The sequence below is a fragment of the Ochotona princeps genome, chromosome 12 (genome assembly GCF_030435755.1).
Source record: "Ochotona princeps isolate mOchPri1 chromosome 12, mOchPri1.hap1, whole genome shotgun sequence".
Lineage (NCBI taxonomy): Eukaryota > Metazoa > Chordata > Mammalia > Lagomorpha > Ochotonidae > Ochotona > Ochotona princeps.
Window position 1 is genome coordinate 8164397 of NC_080843.1, and position 18468 is coordinate 8182864.

At 40.9% G+C, this 18468-nt stretch overlaps 1 protein-coding gene across 2 annotated transcripts in view; it reads left to right on the forward strand.

The window, feature by feature from the left end:
* NALCN (sodium leak channel, non-selective) overlaps positions 1–18468 on the forward strand; it is a 258521-nt gene that overhangs the window by 84187 nt on the left and 155866 nt on the right. For both annotated transcript variants that reach the window (XM_004577371.4, XM_058670621.1), the window contains one exon: positions 18168–18299. In XM_004577371.4, coding sequence (XP_004577428.2) covers positions 18168–18299 — 132 coding nt within the window. The remainder of the gene's footprint in view (positions 1–18167; positions 18300–18468) is intronic.

The following is an 18468-nucleotide window of genomic DNA, read 5'->3' on the forward strand; positions in this document are numbered from 1 at the left end:
GGCGTCTTGTCCTGTTCTGCTCCTGTTCCCTGCCCACAAACATCCGTAACTCAACGTGACGTGACCTCAACTAGAGCAGGGGATGGACTCGCCAGCCATTTCAGTTTCCCCTCTTCTTCTTTTCTCAGAACTTGGCTAAATGCACACTTATTCACATAGAAAGATATTCAAGACTTAAACATGTAATGGAAATACAAGAAATGCATCTAGGTGCAGAAGTAACTGAGTTTTTCCTGATCTCACTCATGACCAGCAATCAAATTAAAAACAATACTCGACTAGTTGCCCAAAAATCATTTCCCTCTTCTAACTGGCAAAAAAAAAAAAAAAAAATCAAGCAGCCCACTTAGGAACAAGAACTGGTTCTTCCTCCTGGAATGTTTTCTTTATCACCTATTCTTTTCAGAGACAAATTCTCTTCTTGCAAGTGGAGGTCCCACCCCATCCTAGTTTTTCCTGGCTTCTGTTGCACGGAATGCTGCAGTGAACACAGGAATAGAGCTCTCTGTGTGAGACCTTGCTTTCATGTCTTTTGGATATATAAACCCCGAAGTGAGTCTGTACTGTACATTATGTGTTGACAGCTCTGTTCCTAACTTCTGGAAGATCCCCCTGACTGTGTTCCGCAGGGGCTGCACTGATGCGTGTTCTCACTAGAGCTGCACAGGGGCTCTTTCCTTTCCACATCTTTGCTAACACATCTCTTTTCTCTTTGTGATAATCGTCTGTAGCAGGTGTGAAGTGATGATAAGCACCTTTTCAAATACCTGTTGGACATTCATTTTTCTTCTTTGGAGAGATATGTATTTAAGTTCTTGCTCCATATTTAAATTCACATTATTTGACTTTTTGCTGTTGAATTGTGTGGTTTCCTTGTGTTTTTGACTATGCTTCCTTTCCAGGCATCTGATTGGCAAATATTTTTTATGTTCCCTAGGTTGCTTTTTCCTTTGGTTGACCATTACTATTCTTTTGTATTATTTTGAAAATATGAAACATTGTCTTGTGGGTCTTCTATATTTAGTAATGATGATGCTGCCATTATACAACTGCAAGTTTGTGGAAAATAGAATGAAAAGACAAGTTTATCTAGGTGTAAAGATTTTAGAATTCATGATTTTTGAAATACACATTTTCCGCTACTACTGATTATAATACAAATTCAGAAGATTCTTTTCTACAAAACAATTCCACTTCCATTGTCCATTTACTGAGTATCAAGTATATGCTAGACATGATAGTCCCGTGTAAGACAATGACAGCCCCTACTCTTCCGAGGCTTACAGTGGACATGGAGGGCAAAACACAGCTGTGAGTGACCATCTGCAAGAGCAATGGAGACTAGGAAATGAGTAATGCCAGTGTGGTGGGAATATATAATTTGAGGTTTTCTCTTGTGAAAGAGAAAGAAATCTCTTTCTTATGAAGATCTCTCATGAAGAGAGAGATTTATGATGAAGTTTGCTATACCTTCACAGTGCAGAAATACTAGTACGTATCAGCAGCCACTGCTAAGAGAAAGTTTGAAAGTTACTTTAAATATTTTTTCAGTCTTCAGGGAAACTGGGAAAGTGTCCCAAACTAAACCCTCAATCAAATGGAGAAGACAAGATTAACATCTGTTTCTTTTGATTCCAGTGCCTTGTTGTATCCAACTGGGAAAACACTCAAGAAATCATGCATTTGTGGTAGAAATAAACTACTGGGGCTGCTCTGAGTGCCAAATCAAAATCTTTAGGACTCAGGACGCGTTACTTTAGCTATTAAAAAAGCTTACTAACAGATGCCTCAAAGTTGCAATCTGGAATTAGAAGGCAAGCCAGCTCACTTTTCACTCAGATTTGAGAATGACAAAGGAGAAGGGGTCAAATGTGGTAACAAAACAGTGCAGAAGCACCCTAGTCAAGCTCAATGTGAAAGGGTTAGAAGCTGGGCTTGAAGCGTGTGCGTGTGACCCTGAGAGACCTGTGTGTGAGATGTGAGTTATGAATAGGGCAGCATACTTGGTCAAGTTTCAGAAACGGTGACTCCTGTGGTTAGAAACAAGGAGAAAGAAAGGCATACAACTGAGTAGGGAGGAATTTCTGGTGAACACAACTTCACCAAGCTTTCCAGAAGAAACTGGTACTATAGTGCATGGATGAAAAGTGAGATGGCCAACAGGCTAATTATAGTGACCAAGAACTCTAAATAGGTAGAAAGTTTATTCCACTGAATATTTAAAAAAAAAAGACTTAAGTAAAAGTTAACTAAAAGGAAAGAATTTAAAAATATTTTTCATGAAATGTTTGCTGGCTGTTAATAATGATTAATGCTATCTAAAGACAGGTAACAGGAAACTTTTCACCTGAGCCATCTACTCTCTTTCTCTAGACGTATAGTGATGTGTCTCTCCCTAGGATAAGCAGTAGTAGCCCAAGCCACTTTTTAAAATTTTAAAACAAACAAACAAACAAACAAAAGTGACAGTGCTCTCACTTTTCATGTTAACTAGTAAAACCTAAAGGAAAAAAAAATATTTTCTTCAACTCCTCTTCAACCTGCTATCTTTCACTCATTCCTTCCAAGAGCTAAGCAGGTGGTGGATGCTGAGTCCGTTTTCTCAGCCCCTGCCTTCATAGAGTTCAGCTCTTCTCTGAGACCATCTTTGCTCTCTCAGAAGGGCACCGACATTTTCACAGAGGTTTTCCTCTTCCTAGTGTGCCCCGAATTACTCGTCAGCACTGGCTCCAACATCATTTCAGAAAAAAAGCTGGTCTTGTGCCCCCAAAACAGATCAAGCACTTTACCACTTATTTCCATATTATCATAAATCAATGGTTCAATTCATTATCAAATGTGTGTTTCTCCAGCCAGAGAATGGTTCGTGACAGTGGAAGCCATCCTTGTCCTGGTCATGGTTACAGCTTTCCTTACGCAGGGCAGACACTTTTTTTTTTATGAGAGACCAATCCAGAGAAAAATGGTGTAACACCATCTTGGCTTATGAAAGTTATTTTTATATCCTCACGTTAAAGCTGCTTAATTTGTTCTTTGTTCTTTTGATCTGTCACCAGGAACTGGAAGTTGAATGGATTGTGCAAAGAAAAAAAAACAATTTCTATAAGCGTTATGTATTTCTCCATGCATGCCTTTGGCATCTGAAAGATGCAGGTCTTTTCCATTTGTCTCTAGAAATTACCTCACAAAGTTCATATGATCTTGGAGAAATTTATGTAAACTTATCCCCATGTTGGTAAAGGCTTGATCAGGCAGAGGCTTGCCATTGGACTGCTGTCATTTTATGTTGTTCAGGATTCTACCATATTCCTCAGCATGTGAAATAAATATGATGATGTTTAGAGATAAAATAGCATAGCTGAAGGGAACTCAGGCCAACTCCAGCTTAACAAAAGCACCGAATTTATTGGAATGAAGCATTTAAACAGCTATAATTAAATTGAGTTTGTAATTTGGCAATTCGTGCAGTAAGTGGGAAAAAAAACAGATATCAGTGATATCTGCAATTCAGAAAACTGATGATTCAGAGTCCCTATCTGGCTATTGGAAATAGCTGATTTTATCCTTGGAGCAGAACTAGTGTTAAGTATGACTCAAATGCCACAAATAGAAGGTACTGCGTGAAAATCCACACATCCTCATCGCGCTGCAGAAGAGAATGACCGGCAGCACAGGGCTTTTCTACCGTGCAGTCACTGGCTGGTTTGGGACTCCTGTGCTAACCCTGGAATTGGATGCATTTATCCACAGATTCATACTTTTTTTTCTTTTGCTCAGGGTAGAAAAAATATTTATCTGCCCAGCAGAGGCAAATATAGAGACATGGAGTCAATCAGGGCGTTCCTGGAGCTGGGACTAAGGAGGAGAATTTCCTGGAGGTATACAGGAAAGGCTACTTACAATGGCGATGAATGCACAACCACGTACATTTGCCAGTCATTGAGCTGGGCAGCTTCAATCCAACAACTTTTATAGTATTAGAAATGACATTTCCGTAAAGCTGTCACAGATAAGCCAGAAAAATTTATTTATCTATGCCTGTTGTAGAAAATAGTTAAGTCATAAATACATACGTGCACAAATAAATACCAAGTATTTAAAAATGTTGTGCTTGCAGAATACAAAGAGAAATGGACATTTTTTGAGAAGCGAAGCCTGTCCCCATGTGTTTGATACATCACTGTGGTCCTGCTGTCTTGTTTACATTACCTGCTGGGTGACTCATGAAAGATGTTACGGTAATATAACTTCAGATCACAGAGATAGCACAATACTAGTATGTAAGTTTCAGTATTAAATGGTAATTTTAAAATCTCAATTCAGCATACTTAGAGACTGACTCAACTCCTTTGAAAAATAAGGGCAATAAAATTATCTGTATCATATCTCAGGATGAATTGCTTTGCAGTCTTCATGTTTCTTCACTGGTATCATATCTTAAAATGCTCACTTTTTCTTCTGCTTTCTGTTATCTTGTCTTATTTATTGGTTTCAACACCTATCTTCCCCACCAACTGTGAATAATTACATCATTCAGTAAATTAAGATTAATTGATGTGGCTTAATCTTCCCCACCACAATTAAAGTCAGCAGATGAGGAAACTCATGCTCTGGGGTATGTTTATTTTAGATGTGCTAGTTCCGTCTGTCCGTCGTTTCATAACCCTGTTAGGATTTGAGAGATTCCTGTGGATGGTGATTAGGAACAAACAGTTGCACCTGCTTTTGATTTGCATCCATGCATTCCCGAATATGTGTATCTGGTTTTATGTCAAATTTTCCAATTATTGTATTTCTTTTTTTCTAAAGATCTATTTAATCTATTCAAAAGACAGATTTCACAGAGAAAAGAAAACAGAGAGGTCTTCCATCATTCGTTAGTTCACTCCCCAAATAGCTGCAATTGCAGAAGCTGAACTGATCTGAAGCTAGAATGCAGGAACTTCTCCTGGGTTTCCTGTGTGGATACAGGGGTCCAAGGACTTGAGCCATCCTCTGCTGCTTTCCCAGGCTATAAACAGGGAGCTGCATCAGAAGTGGAGTAGCTGGGACATGAACCAGTATTCAAATGGGATGCCTGCACTGCAGGTAGCAGGGGATTAGCCTAACAACTCCAGCCCCAACTATTATATTTCTAATCTCTCTTCTTTTTAAGATTTATTTTTCAATGGAAAAGCAGATTAGATTTACAGAGAGAAAGTGAGACAGACAGAAAGATTTCCAGGCACTAGTCCACTCTCCAAATGGCCACATTGGTCACTCTCTGAGCCCATCCAGAGTCAGGAGCCAGAAGCTTCTTCCCTGTCTTCTACATGGGTGCAGGGCCCCAAGGCATGGGGCTTTCCTCTACTGATTCCCAAGCTCACAAGCAAGAAGCAGAATGGAAAGTGGGGCAGCTGGGACACAAACTAGTGCCCATATGGAGTCCTAGCACTTGCAAGGTGAGGATTTACCCATTAAACCCTTGCAACAGTCCCCCTCTGTTCGGTCTTTACATATATTGTTTCTGGACATAGTAGGGCGTGTGGTGATCTTCTCTTTTGTCTACAGGGTAATACGCTCTGTAGAACCACTGGTAGAGGAAAAGGCAAGCAACTCTGGTCTATAATATGAAATTGTGCAAATTTATTCTGCATGCCAAGACACAAATTATAATTATAATTAGAGCTATAATTATAATTATGATGACAGTCCTATGCAGACATGTAAGAAAAGGACTCAATTTCGTGTCCTCAGAGTGATGGTTTACATTTTTATAAAACATGAAAGTACATATAAAACTGCAAAACCCCAAGTTCAAAACAGGAGGAGGGACAGAACTGTCCCATTAGCTGGTAGATTATGCATGGTGACCCCTGCAGTGACACTTGTTGAAATTTTTAGTTAAACCACATAATTAGGTACATTTTGGTAGGATACTGCGCATGTTTGTCCAGTTGCTAATGAAATGCAAGACATGCTCAATAAGGTTCAGCTTAATAAGACACTTAGCCATGGTAAAATCTGCTTCTCCTAATAAGTTCATCTTATGTTAAAAAAGAACAAGTAAGCAACTGTCCCTGTAGACCTAGAGAGAGCCTCTCACGCATTCCATCCTGCCTTGATTGCCTGTTTGCTCCTTGCCTCACTTCCCTGCACATGGCAATGTGCTCCTGTTTGAGTTCACATTATGGGGACCAGGTGACTAATAAGGCAAAGGAACCTGGCGAAGCCAAGCCCCCCATCATGGGGTCTTGCTCTGTGTGTGTGTGTGTGTGTGTGTGTGTGTGTTACAACTGCCTCCAACACAAGTCTCCTAACATGACCCATTCCCTCCCACTCTCGTCTCCCCAGCCTCAGACATCCTTACACTCACTCCACAAAGCAGTGTCCAGCACTGTCTTTATTGAGGGACAATCAGGCTATTGCTGCCCTTAAATAATGGGCTCTTAAGACAGATTTCAGCAAGGTAATTTATTTAGCAGTATAACTGAATGATTTTCTAGAAAGTAGGAATCATAATACTTCTTTCTTGGGTTTGTGCAGATTGTGTAGAGCACAGACATTTACCCCAAGATCATTTAAGGCAGATTTAATCCTGCTTCCCAGGTAACTATACTTTCTGTGCTTTCCTCTTACGCCCTGTTTGGAATACACGATATCTTATCTTTGCTTTCGTCCATGCACCTGTGTGTCTTCTCTCTACTTGAACACTAGCTTTATCCTGGCTCTCACATATTACATAAACCTGAGTTTGGTGACCTTCCAATCAGGATCCTCTCAATCAAGGACCACTAAGAGACTTTCAGAATGAAGGTAACTGGGAAAAATACACTTTAGAGGTGCCCATCAAAAATGGAAGACATTGGCTATAAACAGCAAGTCATGAGGATTGAAAAATAAGCTATGGAAGCACATAAGCAAAGAGTTGGGTTTTCCAATGCTGTGGGGAAACAGTATAAACCCAAAGTAGTTGAGGCCTGTCTTTCCTACTTCCTCTGAAAACGTTCCCTTGCCACTGTCTGCTCAAATCAATATTCCATGGAGCTCATCAAGTTCATGAAGTAGGTAGAGAAGGGACAAAGCTCTGGTAATATTAAGTAGCCAGACTTGACCTCAGTCATTCTAACTCAGGGGTGGTTTTCCCCAATTAAACATTTAAGGCTTATTGGATTTGGTGAGTATCTCAAGGACTAAACAGCACATCACAGTTAGACATAAAGTTCAGTCGTTCCTTTTAAAGTAGTTTCTTTAGAGAAAGAATACATAATTTCCTTGTACTTTATAAGAACAGCTTGTAAATTAGTGCCATTTTACAATATATGAAACAATTTCCTTGGATTTGATACATACATAAGTAAATAATGTAGAAATAGATTATGTGTGTATCCACCATCAGAAGTAGTAACACCTGATGTTTATTACCCATTTTCTATGTGTCAGGCTCACTGTTTTAAAGGTTTGTGCATTGGATTATTTCATGCGCAAAGCATCACCAAGAGTGTAGAAACCAGTAGAATCTGCTTGGTAGATGAGATGGGTGCAGCACAGAGAGTGTGAGTGTCCAGAGGAAGGTCACTTAGCTAGTTAAGGACCGAACATTTAATCTTGGGAAATCTACCTCATTCCTAACTGTCTGATTTTCATCACTATACATTATCTTCTCACAGTTTGCTTACCACCCATTTGTTCATTGTTTCAGCGGTGGATGTTGGGTTTCTGTTTTACTGTTTGACTCTTAGGTACACTCCAAGATCCTGCTTCTCCATCTCTCCTGTCTGCATGTGTGAGAATTGTTCTTGTATGCGTAACTGGGAGAAGATTAAAGCAGGTGAACATCTTCAGCTCTGTAAGATCCTGCCAAATGGTGCTCTGAATGATGGTGCCACTGTTTTACATCATCTAGTGCCTGCAAGGGCTCTTAGTGCCTCACATCCTGGTCCATGCATTGTGTCAAGAGGCTTCTCCAGCTGAAGCTACAAGATTGTATAGTACGCTGCTGCATTTGTATCTCTCGCTTTGTAGTCTATAGATAATGCATGTTTTATAGATTTCTCTGGCCACTTTATAAATTTCTGTAGAAGCAATGCCAATCTGCAGATTGCTTATTTATGACATTGGCTCACTTTTCTGCTATACCTTCTAAATGAGGTTCTGAAAGTTTCTGTATTTCTAATGGGTATATATTGCCTCTTTCTAGATAAGAAGGTATAAAATGTTAGGTGTAAAGATAAGCCCAAGATGTTCGTGCTGAACACTTCATGTGCATTTTGCCTCTCTACCAGCTTTAGCCAATCAGGCAATTTTACCATAAGGAATACTTGTACCCATCTGTATCACTTAGGAAGTTTCTACAATGTGTGCTGAAGTGTGAGTCTCTGAAAAATTACCAGCTTATAATTGACTCTCTTGCATCAAACCAACCAGTTCTGTAGCTATTCAGACGCTATTTTAGCAGAAGCAGCATCTGTAGGAAGGGGTCACTCCGGGGCATGATAAACTGAAGCTCTGTCAAAGTGGAGCTTCATTCCTTAGTTGCCTCTGTGACAACCATGTTCCCCTGCCTCTCAGGTGGTTTTCGTGTCTCAGTAATCTGACAGATGTGACTGCACACTTTGAGCGATCTTCCAGCATGCAGCTAGTGGTCTATTATTGTGAAAATCTGCAACAAGGAAATGAGAGCATGCATGAGACCCGGCATGCCTCAGTTCAGTGCCTCCCTGGTTGCATCCCATGGTGACCCACCTTCTAGAAAGAACAAAAGGAAGGGGCTAATAAGTAGGTTAAATAGTAGCAAAAGTATTGCTGTGGTGATTTAATGTTTTGTTGAGAGCATTTTTATTGAACTCAAGCCTGGGAGGAGGTGGGCTACCTGGTCAGTACATTTTGAAAGGTGAAGTGACACTATCAGGCACTGCTTAAAATGTGTGTGTTTTGAATGAACCTTCCCACAGACTGGCACACTATTTCAAGAGTTGAGGGTATCCTTGAGAATTCAGGTTCCTTCTATAGTGGAGGCCAGTGCAAGAAGAAAATGTGGTCTAGGTAAGACAGGGTGACCAAGAGGCATCAGCATAAATTTTCTTAATCTCTCCAGGTTGTATTTTTCTTGCCTGAACACTGAATATAAGAACATCTCCCAGGGCTTCTTAAGAGTTGATTGCCTGCGCATGTCTGGCGCAGTTGAGGATGCAGTGAGTCCCTATCGTGGCCTTGCTCTTGCAGCTCTCTGTACCATCTGAATTTGCTTTGCCTCTGCAAGAAGTAGGGTCTCAGGCATGGCCACCTTGCCCAGGCTCACAGATTTCACTTTCTTTCTCTGCTTTCTCTCTCTCATCTTAGAGCAAATTGCTGCCATGTTTCCCATGCCTTATCCAAGACACATTGGCCCTCTCCTATCAAAAACTAAGCATCCCACTTTCTCTGGCTGATTCTCACAGAGAAACCAAGCCTTTCTTGCAGGTGCCAAGGTGCCCTCCCCTAAACACAAGCTCACATTACTTCATACTCACACTTGCACATTTCTACATTCACATTCCTTCTGCATGCATCCTCACACCTTCACACCCATGCCTGTACATGTATGTACACACGTCTGTGCACACCTGTGCTCACAAATGCTCTCAGACATGAACAACACACCCTTCTCAGTTTTTAAATGGCATGAAACAATGGGTTGGAAGAAGAAAGTGTGGGGAGAAGCGAATATAAAGCAATCATTATACAGTAACCTAGAATGAGAATGAAAGTGGGAAAAAGAAAATAGCCTAATGAATGCAGCAGAATAAAATTTGCAAGAAGGGAGCTAGAAGGCAAGGTGAAACAGGACATTATCATCTTGAAGCCAGTTACAATCAAACCAACTAAAGAGATGAACCAATTATATGAATGCTCAGTTCTAAATATTCCACACATATCAATTTAAATTTGTTCTAAAATATGGAAAGAATATACCCATATTTTGTGTATCTATCCATATATCAATTAATAATTCTATTCACAATAGACACTAGGAAACCAGACATAATATATTTAAAAGATTATTATTAGCTTTTCTAGATTAAGTTGACTTATCTAACTTACTAGCAAATACAAGGTTTTGCTTCTTAGATTTTTTTGTGTCTCCTTGGAAAGACAGAACATGAAATGCTAAAATCATCATGGGTTTAAGTATCTGCTTTCCCGCAGTTTTGTTGTGTCCTTTCTAACTCTTCCTTAAAGCTTTCCTAACAGAAAGTAAAAGAAAAGCTCAGACTACAGAACATTAAAACTAAAACAGCACCCCTGTCAAAAGCTGGTGAAGCCATCAGTAAGCATGCGGTTAACAGAGCTCCAGTGAGAACAGCGTGCAGTGCTCGTGGTAAGCCTCTGGCATTTTCCGCGCACGGACTCTTGAGTTGGAATCAGAAGGTCATGAGGAAGGACAACCCAGGGACTGTCACTGGCTGTAACTCGTTCCCGGAACATGCCCCAGGAGGCCTGCTCTGACCAGCCATCACCCTCTCAAGCCACTGCTCTGCAGGGTGGGTGATTCAGCCTCTTGGGATGGACAAATAAGAGGTGACATTTCTTAAAAGAACAGGCACACATGCACCTACTTCAAAATGCTGGTGGAAAATGGAAGTAGAAGATAACTTTTAGTGCAGAAACAGTTGAAGTTTATACAGAGCTTTTTTATCCCAAAATTCACATTTCCCTTGAATTTTAAAGATCCCCTATGTCCTAATTTGTTTTACCCTGTGTGACTACATCCCAAAAATGGGGATGGCCTGAGAGCCTGGGAAACATCCTCAAGTGGCAGCCTCCTCCTCAGACTCCAGCTCGCATCTCCTTTGGAGAATCTGTCTCATAGACAGCTGTGCAGAGAGGACCAGTGCTGCCCCCATTTCATGAGAAGGTAGAGAAATGCATCACAGGGATTCCCTGCAGGTGGTTTACTGGGAAGGAAGAAGAGTGTACTTCATCGCCCACTTAGGACACGGGGCAAATTGAGTCACATCCACACTGTTGGTGAACCTGCCGTGTGTCTATCATTGTGGGAACTCATGACTGGAGTCTTTAGGAACACCAGACTCAAATCATGCTGGTGTGTTGTAATTTCTCTTTCTTTTTCTAGACACCAAGAAATGTGAGAGATGAATATTGTGAAAGAATTATCTTGATGTTTATTAATATCCATGTGCAACAAAGAAAACCAAGTCAAATTTCACTGTTGAAAAGCCAGATTTTAACATTGCCCTTTTTATAATTGTTTTTCTGACCAGTGTTCACATGTAGACACTACATTCGTAATCCTGAGATTACAGTTCAGCTGATTGAATGGTTTTTGTGCCTATCTTCACTGCCATCTACTCTGTCCCACTAAATCCATAAATAGATGACCCCAGAGTGTTAGGAAATGAGATAGGTCGTAATGGACTGTGAGAGTTTAAACTGTGAATATCTATTGTGGCATTATGCTCCAAAACATACATGGTGCCTTAAACTTTCATAAACAGAATACACATGGTTTGAATCATGTCATACAGATGGCTTTATTGGACAGATAACACGAACTGTTCTGTCATAACTAACCCTTGTTTCAACAGTTGTGTCCAGAGCCAGATAGTCTTCATCACAGTCCTTAGTGCCAAGAAGTGCTTTGTGTGCTGTCAGTGGTTAACAAGGCATCAAGCCTAGAGTGTCCTGACATCAGGACACATGGAAAAATGGGATTCCTTATATTCTTACATATAGAGATAGCTGGTCCAGCCTAGACTGTCAAGGTAAATCTCCTTTAAATAAAAGTCAATAAATGGCCCCTCTCCCCATGAGAATCAATGTTTATGGTTAGGATGGGAGTTTACAATGACCCCAGGGCAAACCAATGCTTCTTTGCCATGCCGGGGAAGCAGTGTGTTAACCAGTTTGAAGTGGGGAGAGTCCTGTCTGAATATGCTAGTTTCTGTGGTGTGATCACTTCCAGCAAGGCCAATTTCAAGTTACCAAACAACACTACTGAATATGAAACTGGGGGAAATGCACTTGTACCTGCAGCATGCCACTGGGAGCCTGCACTCCCACACCCCTTCATTAGGGATGGCAGATGCATGTGTACTTGGTTGTGTGTCAACATAGTAGCGCAATTTTCTGCTTGCAAATTTCTGTTGATATGTCCATCTGAAGCACCAAGCTTTTACTGTTATCGCAGAGGTACAATGCTAAGATAATGACATTCGCCTCCCTCCCTCTCACCCCAAACAGGGATGGCATACCCAGCCTCAAAGTGAATGTCACTTCCATTTCCATCCTAGTGATAAGATCCCCCATCCTGGTGCAAGCATCTCCCGCTTTGGGGACTGATGAGTGATGTTATTTAGCTCTGTTCCTGGGGTGAGGAAACAAGACTACTGAGCATATTCGTATTTGCTAAACAAATAGCAGTCCTAAAACATGGCGGCTTAAAAGACACCACTATTTGCTTGTGAATTTATGGATCAGAAAACAAGCCCAGCTACTGTGAACCTGTCTTGGCTATTCACAGTTGAGTTCACTGATGCACCTGTGGCCTACTTCCAGGCTGAGATGTGATATGAGGTGAAGGTAATGACAGGACCTGTAGCTACCTGCACCAGGCAGAGCTGTGGGGCCTCAGGCTTCTAACAACAACAAAAATAAGTCCTAACACAGGTATGTCCCCAGTGTCCACTCACTTCACCTTTGCTCCCGTCACATCTGTGATCAACATGACAGAGACTGAATCTTAAGTCCCCACTATGGAGGATTCTATATGCAGGAAGGTGGATTCTGTTAGAGGCTAGTAGGCTCTACTGCATAGACTAAAGATATTTTAATATAACCACCGACTTCACATCATAATTCTACCTAGTGGCAGCCTAGGCCAATGGTTCTTTTTAAAAGCATGCCTCTGTGTGTGTGTAGAGTGAGGATCTGAAGATTGTAAAGTACCAATAGCAATGCCTTTTTAAAATGATTTTTCTAACAGCAATGTCACATTTTGGTCAACGTATAATGCAGCCTCTGGCCCAACTCTTCTAGCGTAGAGTCACATTCACCCTGGCAAGAGAGGACAGTTGTGGTGACAGCCTCTTTCTCCATCCAACCACTTGACTTCCAAATGTTCCAGATTCCTTTGGTCAGCCTCCTTTTCCAAGAAAGACAATGAGCCACGCGTAGGACGTGGCAGTTGCTAGACTGTCCTCGGGTGTCACTCTCTCTGCATTGGTGGAGAATTATTTCAGGGTTTTCTTCTGTCTCGGCAGTCCCAGGACTGGCTAAGGTCAGACTCTCTAAGAATACCCGGTGGCTTTGCTTTCGGGATTAACGTAAACATTCTGTTTTGGACATAAAGCCCTTGTGTTGCACAGAATTCCTGACTATACTCGTGGGAGAATAACTACTCAGATATCTTCTAAATAAGAGGAGCAAAGTTGCGCCCCTGCAAATTAGACACTTATTTTAGGATTTATATGTTTGCTCTTTTACATTATGTTCCTGCTCTTGTGCCCACAGCTCAGATGCAAGATGGCTTCAAAAAATTTCCTTGGCAATTGCACTTTTCTGCAGATTTGATCAATTTGAAGCCCAGTTTAAACACAACTTTTAGTATATGGCTGTACTCTAGCACATGCCTGGTGTATACTAATTTGAATTTATTGTGGTGTCCAAAGCTATCTTTTTGGCCTGTTGGGTATTTGTCTACAGAGTTTTCAAAATCTTAAAGGCACAATTTTCCAGAAATAAGCACATGAGAAATTGAAATGCCTGAGAGATTCTGCAATATTTTTACCACCAGAAAAGGAAATCACCCTGGAGTTTTTTGGAAAGTTTTATGAACTTTCATTTTTCCATTTAAGAGTCGTTATCTCTTGCACCTGATTTCTCGTTGCATTTCCTAGCTTTCCCAATAAATAACCAAATAAATCATATCTCTACCTTTAATCCAAGAGGTGGCTTCTGAAATAGTAATATTGTAACAACAAGAGTCATTTTTAGCAAGAATTATTAGAAGCAAAATATCTGCTTTGGGTCATACACTATATTAAATAGTTTCACTCATATACTCAAGAGACAGTCTAGAGATGTGACAACTATGTCACGGAGAATCACAATGTCAAGGTTTAAACCTCAGATTTGGCATTCCATTACAACACAGCAATCCTACAACTTTATGTAAGTAAGTCATTAGCTTTCAAAACTAGTGTTCAGACACATGTACCTTCTATTCTACCACAAACTCGTGCTGAGGAATCTGCTTCTCATTTGTTCTTAATATGCAGAATGTGTCAGGTGCATTCCTGTCACCCAATAGTGAACAAGAGAAATTCGATTTTGGGCCCCAAACTTTCTAACTACTCTAACTCTCTGAGCTTTGATCTGTGGCTTTCTGAGATTCCTGTTTCGACAGACGTCCAAAGCAACAGCAAAAGTACTTACCTGGAAGAGGTGTTGAGGATGGATCCATGTTATTAAAAAACTGAACTGCAACAACATTGTAATTGAACATTAAAATATTCATGTGTATGTGGGGTCTGAAAAGCCATGTACTAAGTATTTATAAATGGGAATACATGTAAATTGATATTTATATATACATACAATACACATATGTGCATATGTATGGTGAATCTTTTTTTTTTAAAGATTTTATTGTTATTGGAAAGCCGGATATACAGAGAGGAGGAGAGACAGAGAGGAAGATCTTCCATCCGATGTTTCACTCCCCAAGTGAGCTGAAACGGGCAGGTGCGCGCCAATCCGATGCCGGGAACCAGGAACCTCTTCCGGGTCTCCCACACGGGTGCAGGGTCCCAAAGCTTTGGGCCGTCCTCGACTGCTTTCCCAGGCCACAAGCAGGGAGCTGGATGGGAAGTGGAGCTGCTGGGATTAGAACTGGCACCCATATGGGATCCCGGGGCTTTCAAGGCGAGGACTTTAGCCGCTAGGCCACGCCGCCGGGCCCATGGTGAATCTTGATAAATAGATATAGAAATGCCTATATACAGAGAGCTTCTACATCCATGTTAAAATAATGCAATATTGGAAAAGTCAAGTTATATAATATTTAGTGGCACTAAAAAGAGAAAAAATAAACTATTTAGTGGCACTGACTTAACTAACATTTTGCATGATGTTAATTTTTATAAAAAAATTAAAACTAAAGGTACAGATTTTGATGGCCCAATAGATAAAAACTTAAGTATAAATGAATGTGGTTAAGTCCATTGCCTTCCGCTAAGTCAAAACACAAACCAATTCTGTAGTGAATGGCACCCAAGTGCTCTGTGTGAATAGCAGAAACTCTACGGGCTGCTGCTATTGCACATACTTACCATCTTGATTCTTATTTAATATGTAAAAGTTATTACTTTGGAGATATCCAACTAAGTGTGGTGACTATAGTGTATCAGGATCTATTGTGAGTGATTGTTTTAATGCCGCTGCACCAACAGGGACGCGTAGACATTCAGACAAAAAAGCAACCTAATTATAATGACAGCACCAAAGTGAAGCTGTGACAGTTACAAAACCAATTTAAAAGTTTTCTTGACAGCCATGGCTAAAAGCTTTGTTTGGACCCTTCAGTAATAACAGTTTACGTAAGACATGAATCCACAGCTAAGAAAAATAGAAGGTTGTGGCTTTCCTGTCATGCAGATAAAATGAAAATCAGTTGCAATGTTTTTAATAGAACATAATGTTGAGAAGAGTGGAGAATAGGAATAATAGTTACAGAATTTAATATCACAATGCAAAAAAGACTAAATAGCAAAAATTCTAACGAGGTAGAAACTTGCCAGTTGCTTTGCTGATCTGTGTGATGAAGACCAGCAGTCCCCCACGTAAGTGGGTGTGCAAATGAATATGTTGATTGGCAGTTCTGGAATTAGATTTTGTATTACCTATAAAATGAGGCCAGTGGTGAATGGATGAGGATTCGCCAATAGCCATGGTGACAAGAAGCCTTGGGTTTTCCAATGACATCTCGTAAGCTCTCAGCCCTGTATCATTGCCGTTTATCTGGTTTAGTTCTGAGCTCAGTCGGATATGCAGCATCATTTATTCTTTGACCTTGGGCAGTGACGTTCTTACTTCTGATCTGAAAATGACCAGATTCACAGAGTTGCATTTATTGTTACTTCAAATCTTTTATGGAAGAGGTTCAACACTCAAGTGCTGTTCTAAGTATTTTACAAACATTGATTCCTTGAGTGATCATCCTTAGGAGTGAGTGCTATTGTCTATAATTTCCTAATGGGAAAACGGAGGCACAGAGAGATTATATAACTTACCCTGGGCCAAAGAGCCAGTGCATGGCGGAGTCGCCGCCTTTCAGCAGCTTGCACATAGCCCAGGCTGTTAAGGGCAAGTCCGTGGACCAGAAGGGTCTATGAAACACGTATTTAGAGGCATAGAGGACACAGCAGTGACCAGAGCCACCAGTGCTTTTGTGTTTAGCCCACTCTTACGTACTTCTTGGTGAGGGTCTCTCAGCTGCAAAGACTGAACATTTTTTAGGTCAGACAAACAGGAAGCGTGGAAATGCAGTGAGGCCGCGAAAGAGGGGGCATGATGGCTCTAGACGCCAGACCGTTTGCACCAGAGATAAGGCTCAGCGCTTTGCTGTTAAGTGACTAGCACCCTTCCGTGGGCCAGCTGCTCTCTGCTCCTCCTGCCATCCCAGGCCTGCAGCTTCTACCCTCCCATTTACATGTGCTCTTTCCCTACCAGCATGAAATTTAAACAGACTTGGGGACAAAGCCGAATTCTGCTATGGACAATGAGTCTTTGAGAGGTTCATGAAAAATGCATATTATCAAGACCTGCATATACACAGATTTCAGTATTTTTTTAACCAAAATGAAATTGTCTTTTACTTTTGTTTTCCCTGAAATTTTTGAAGAGCCTTCATACTTGCTTGTGTGTGACTTGTGTGACTTTGGACAAATGACTTGTACTCTGAATTCTCTGTAAAGCATGAATGTATTCCACAAGGTAGAGCTATGATGGAAATTAGAAGAGATAAAATAAATAACATTCAAAAAATATAGCCTGAGACATAGTAAGCATTCAGTGTACAGTAGCCATTACAGTACTCTTCACTGTCTTTGCACATCTCAATGTTAGCAGTAGTCTTGGTCTAGACTTGAATACAAACTACAAGTCAATCTTCAACTCTTGTATGACAGTGAGAAAGTTATTTAGCTTCGTTGCTCATCAATCTCCTTATCTACAAAATGAGAATAACTTCTTAGAGCTGCTGTGAAAATTAAATGATTTCTGTAAAGCACACAAAACAGCTGTAGGCACATTGTAAGCATGCTGTCAGCATCAATTATTGTTCATTGTAGCATCATTTCTAATAAATACTTAGGAACACAGTATGTAGAGAGAAATCTAAGGTTTCTTCCACTTTCTATATTTGAGCTCATTTCCAAAATGTTTTTCCTGTCTTAATAAAATATGTTTTTTTGATATCAGCTTTTCAAAAAGCTTTTCTCCTTTTAGTCAAAATTACGGAAAAAAAGTACCTAATAAAGGGTGGGCACTTTCGTGCAGTGGGTTATGTTACACTTGGGATGCTCACATCACATGTTCAAGTGCCTTAGTTCGAGTCCCACCTCCGCTACCAATCCAGTTTCCTGTTAATACAAACGCTCAGAAATAAGAGTAATGGTTCCAGTTCCTGGTTCTCCATCCCTGACATGGGAGACCCAGAGGGACTTCCTGGCTTCTGGCCTCCTGCTGGCCCATTCCTGGCTGTGACTAGCATTTAGAGATTGAAACAGCAGATGGAAGATCGCTCTCTTCCTCTCCCTCACCGCATCTTTCATTCTCTCTCTTTCCCTCTTTCTGCCAACTCTTGTTCAGTCTTAAAAATATTATCTAGATGTGAGCTATACACAAATGAAATATATTTTTAAACAAAGCAAAGCAAAAAATGCTGAAACTACTTCCAGACATTTGTTAGCTGTCTAAAGGGAAAGAGCCCTTTGCTCACTGTCATCAGTAAGGGACATCCGTCAACCAGCTTGGTAACACATTTGTACACAGTAGCAGATGACAAAGGCGTGGTCAGTTGACAGCTGAGAACACTTGATGACGCCCATGGCCACGAGGTTGGCTTCCTGGCTGAGAGTGTGTCTGCTTGCTTCCTGGTTAACAGTGCATCTGCTTTGTGTCCCCAGAAAATGATGCGCTCCTCCGTATTCCACATGTTCATCCTGAGCATGGTGACCGTGGACGTGATTGTGGCTGCCAGCAACTACTACAAAGGCGAGAACTTCAGGAGGCAGTACGATGAGTTCTACCTGGCCGAGGTAAGCAGCTCCAGGAGATAGTGCGAAGGGACACCATGAAGAATGCTTATGTCAAGGGCAAAGTGAAGTTCAGTCTATTGATTACTTAGCTTTGACTGAAGCTGATCTGTTGTCCTTTCTTATTGCTGTGGCCGCGGTGTTGCTACCTCATTTCCTGTCTCTCAGTCTT